General features: G+C 45.0%; 1 protein-coding gene across 1 annotated transcript; it reads right to left on the reverse strand.

The window, feature by feature from the left end:
* Nucleotides 1–2,743: 2,743 nt before the first annotated feature.
* LOC147613386 (pentatricopeptide repeat-containing protein At1g11290, chloroplastic-like) lies at nucleotides 2,744–4,017 on the reverse strand. Its single transcript, XM_086782782.1, has 2 exons — nucleotides 2,810–4,017; nucleotides 2,744–2,768 (listed from the first exon to the last, which is right to left on the reverse strand). The coding sequence occupies exons 1-2, from the start codon at nucleotides 4,015–4,017 to the stop codon at nucleotides 2,744–2,746; spliced, it is 1,233 nt and encodes a 410-aa protein (XP_086638908.1).
* Between the last annotated feature and the right edge of the window lie 817 nt (nucleotides 4,018–4,834).

Here is a 4,834-nt window from a genome sequence, read left to right on the forward strand (position 1 = left end):
GATCTCAAGGAGCTGGAGAAGAAAGCTTATGGGCCCTAGGGCTGGATTAGTCTTGGGCTGAAAGCAAGAGAGAGGAGAGCTCTTAGCACAATGAAGACTGAATGAGGAAAAGAGGCTCTAGGCAAGCCTATTTATACTAACTGGAGGTTGGTCATTTAATAAAGTTAATATTTATAAATGCCCAATAATGCAAATAATGATAAATAAATATTAATAAATATGGAAAAAATACCAGATAAATCCTAGTAAATTCCCTAAGGCTTTGGGGATGTTCTAAATGATGCACAGGTATATGTATGCATATTATGCAAGATGCAGAGTGCTTTCTGATGCAAACCCTAAGGCTTCTACTGACTCTACATGCATGAATGATTCTCTCCAAGTGGGTTAAGGGACTTGACTGACTAACTGACCCACTAAGGCTGAGGAATGACCTACGTAGCTCGTGCCTGACTTATCCTGGACTGAGGATGTACAATGGGGTCACGGCGTACGACAAATATCATCCTATAGGGTTCTAAAACTATACAACTGCTGCACTTCTGATGATGAGCCATCTTGTCACCATGCACTGAGTGCAGAGTGCATGTGACAAGTTGCATTTCCTTTCTACCCACATAATACAAAGCAATCTTCACTGCAGTGGCAATTTTGACAGATTAATGATCAAACGCTGCTCATATTGGTGACCACCAGCTTCCAAAACTATGGAACTGGAGTCAAAACATACATCCCCCACCAACTTCCAGTAGATGAACTCTCATTTATGCTTGATCTAGGCGTCAAGTTGTGGCTGGTAGAATCTCTTTCATTGGAGGCTTTGATTGATCCAGTGGAACTTAGAATCAGCTCCTGGAAATTAGCTTAGTTTGGTGGAGTGTCACCATGACCTTTTCTGCCACCTTTCTCCAAAGGTCTAATAACCTCAATGGTTAAATGCATGCTAAATGAGTAATGCTATGCCTAGATATTATTGCTGATGATCAATTATTTCTACTAATGATGACCAAGATGATGATTATGCTATGAGGTCTACTGATGCTATGATCTGCACATGAGGCATGACCACTATGGGTATTCATATGACCAGTTCATCTCACGACCTTCCACACCATCAAAGGAACCAGCTGGAGACTGAGGTACATTCCTTACAGATCCTGTACACGTCTCATGCAGCCCAGCTGAAACCAGAGGTCCAGCCAGGCCCCCCAGCATGATCTGCACCAGGATGTTACATGCCATAAGCTTTCGGAGATGCTTTCTGATGACTTGAGTCATAGCATGATTGCATGCCACATACAGTTGCCCCAACATGTCTGCATACACAGGGCCAGGACATAGAGACTGCTTTGCTCCCCCTTGATGCTCTTCTGCCCTGGTCATCCTCTCTGCAGCCCACTCTACAAGGCTTCCAGGAATCTCCTCATCATGTGCTCATCTTTCTGTTGCAAAAGCAGGAGCACACATCAGGTTCAGCCCAATATGGTCCACCACCCATACTCATCAGGTATGCACTGTTGTCTACACACAGTTTTAGTTAGAGTTGCCTATATACAATGCGTTGCTCCAAGTTGGACTAGCTCATTCACAAATGATCAGCTACAGAAAACCCTAAACCCACAGATAGACCATCTCAAGTTGATCCACCCACTCATCTCTCTATTGCTGACATACCTCTCCAGAGGCAAGTCACCTACTCTGCATGATGTACAGAGTGTTCTCTCATCAACACTGCCTTTCATAGTCATGCCCTCTCACATGTTGGTATTCACATGTTTGGTCCTGCCTTGGATGATAGAACCCTCCATCACCATTATCTCCATGCCATCTATGTTAAAAGAGATGGCCCCATGGCCTCTCAAAGTTTAAACCCCCACTCTTGGACCGCTCTTGACCTTGATAGCATTACCTACATGCTCAGCAGGTGTCAACTTGATGGTCTTCATTAATAATAATCAGCTCATATACATCCCCAGATACCAACCACATGCATATCCCATGCTGGAGATCTTTACAGACTGTATATGCAGGCACAATTCTTCATGTTTACAGGTTCTCGCACCCCCAACTCCAGTCTGGATAAGCAGCAGCTGGGCACCCTCATTTACTCCCCAGCTGGCTGCCGCACTACCTCTAGGTTTTCCTTCCTCTCAAGGGCAATACTAAGAGTTCCCCCATAGCAAAGATTCTAGTAACTTGTGATCAGCTCTACTGCACTCTTTCCTTGCCTTCTGGCAACCCTGCCTGCCCATGCCAAGGTGTAGTTCTTTGCTGCTTCATTTCCCATGCTTAGTTAGGTTTCTTTGGTCCTCTTCACACTTCTAAATCACTGTTGATATCTTCCCAGCCAGCACCAGCAGCATAAATATTTGATAAGAGCACAAAAGCTGCATTATCCTGTGGTTCCAAACACTCTGCCACATGCTTTGCTAGGGCTATGTCACTCCAGACTCTGCATGCCCCAAGCAGGGCCTTCCAGACTGCACCACTAGGTTCAAATGGCATATTTTTAATCACATAAACTGCCTCCTCCAGGCGACCTGCCCGGCCAAGGACATCTACCATGCAGCAATAGTGCTCCATCAATGGTTGAAAGCCATGAACTTGACTTATCAAGTCAAAGAATTTACAACCCTCCTCTACAAGGCCTGCATGGCTGCAAGCAAAGAGGAGACCAACAAACGTGACAGGGTTCCAACTCATGCCTTCCCTTTCCATTTTCCAAGAGAGTTTGAAGGCCTCCTCAGCTCGGCCATGTAGGCCATATCCTGTAATCAGTGTGTTCCATGTAACCAGACTTCGGGAAGACATTCTGTCAAACAGTACCTGTGCTTCCTCCAAATTTCCACATTTGGCATGCATATCAACAAGATTGCTGGCAACAAACAAATCTGACTCAAAACCATTTTGCCTGATGAGAGCATGTATTGCTCTCCCTTGCTCCAAGGCTGCAAGATCCGCAGAAGCCTTTAAGACACTCAAGAATGTCACCTTTCCTGGCTCTATTTGTTGAAGCTTCATTGCATTGAAAAGTTCAAAAGCCTGCTTGGCACGTCCAAGTTGTGCATATCCACCAATTAGTGCATTCCATGCCCCAAGATGTGGTTGGCCCATGTGCTGAAAGACTCGCCTTGCATCCTCTAAGCTTTCACATTTGCAATACATGTCCACAAGTGTATTCCCTACAAACGTGATGGCCTCAAGTCCTCTTCTTAAGATGTTGGAGTGAATCAGTTTGCCATGTGCCAAGTCTCTTGAGTTTGCACATGCTTTGAGAATGCTTAGAAAGGTTACTGCATCTGGCTCTACACCTTCGAGCTCCATTTGTGAGAACAGGGCAAAAGCACGCTCGATATTGGTATGCTTAACATATCCTGCAATTAACGAATTCCAAGAAACCACAGTATGCTCACACAATGTATCGAATTCGTATTGTGCTTCGTCTATACTTCCACACTTGGCATACATGTCAACAAGTGCATTTCCCAACAGCACATCCGACCCCGATGAGTTCATAATAACATGGACATGGATGCGCTTACACTGGTCCATGACTCCGAGATGAGAACATGCCTTGAGAACACAAAGATAAGTGACGTTGTTGGGACTCGCACCTTCTTGAATCATTCGCTGGTACAGTGTGAGTGCCTCAAGTGCAGGTCCATGCTTAGCATACTCATTGATCATGAGAGTCCATGCCACCACATTACGTCTCACCATCTGATCAAATGCAAGCCGCGTTTCGACCAGGCTCCCGCATTTGGCATACATGCGAAAGATGGTGTAAGTTAAGGTCGCGCTCCGCTTGTCAGTATGTCTGTCGATGTGAGCATGAAGCTGCCTGCCTTCTGCCAGAGCTTTCTTGGAGGTACATCGCCGCACGAGGTAGATATAAGTGTCATCACAGTCTGGATGATAGCCCTGCTTGTGCATCAGATCCAGAAACTTCAGCCCCTCCTCAAGTTTTCCTTTTTTAAACAGGCTCTTCACGTCGGCCGCGACAATGGAGGGATCCATGTTTACAAGCTGTCTCATGGCCTTATGAGCTGGCTCTGAAGCATAGCGTACAAAGTCTTTTTGGGCTTCAAATTGTGCTACTTACAAATTTTTAGGTCCAAAGTTGTAATAATCTAAATTTTATTATCCAAACACAAAAAATTCTCTTGTTATATCACCAATATATATTCTGTCTACTGCCCAAAATTAATGAATTGTCTAAGGTCACAAACCTTATATAATCACCAATGCGCTAATTTTTTACCTTGGATAGCCTAAGAAGCTTGCACCAAAACAGGTGCCTCCAGTAGGCCATGTGGGAGGCATCGAAGGAGGCCATGTGGCAGCCAAAAAAGCGTGGAAATGGACACCAAAAAAGCGTCGGGCAAAAAAATCATCGAAGCAGCAGCCATCCAAAAAAGCGACCAGCAAAAAAGCACTGAAGTTGGAAAATTGGGTAAAGACACCACGAAGGTAAAAACAGAGGCAACGCTAAACGCTAAAAACAAAGCTAGCCACGAACGTTTTTACGTTCGCAGATGATGCTGATGTTGAATTTGTGCAATTGATGTTGCAAATTCTCCTCAATGGTGTCAGGGTTTCATTTGAGATCCTAATCATAATCTACTTGCTCCTCCTTGATAAGTTGGACGTGCTACCGCCACCGTAGGTGAGGGGTTTATTGTGCATGCAACCTTGCGCCAATCATTGCTGTCTTTTACATGGAAACCAGGAGCACGCGTACAGGCGAGGCGTGGGAAATGTGTGCGTATCCCATTTGGCCCACACAGACTGGATATTTTGCACGGTTGGGTGACTAATGCCCACACCACAATTC

The sequence above is a fragment of the Cibotium barometz genome, chromosome 44 (genome assembly GCF_041138505.1).
Source record: "Cibotium barometz isolate CiBa-2024 chromosome 44, ASM4113850v1, whole genome shotgun sequence".
Lineage (NCBI taxonomy): Eukaryota > Viridiplantae > Streptophyta > Polypodiopsida > Cyatheales > Cibotiaceae > Cibotium > Cibotium barometz.

Excerpts from the sequence above, each read along its gene's own strand:
- LOC147613386 (XM_086782782.1), bottom strand. The coding sequence starts at position 4,017 with ATGGATCCCTCCATTGTCGCGGCCGACGTGAAGAGCCTGTTTAAAAAA. Across the intron at positions 2,769-2,809 it reads CAGGTACTGTTTGACAGAAT|GATATGGCCTACATGGCCGA; the intron begins GTCTTCCCGAAG and ends CACTGATTACAG.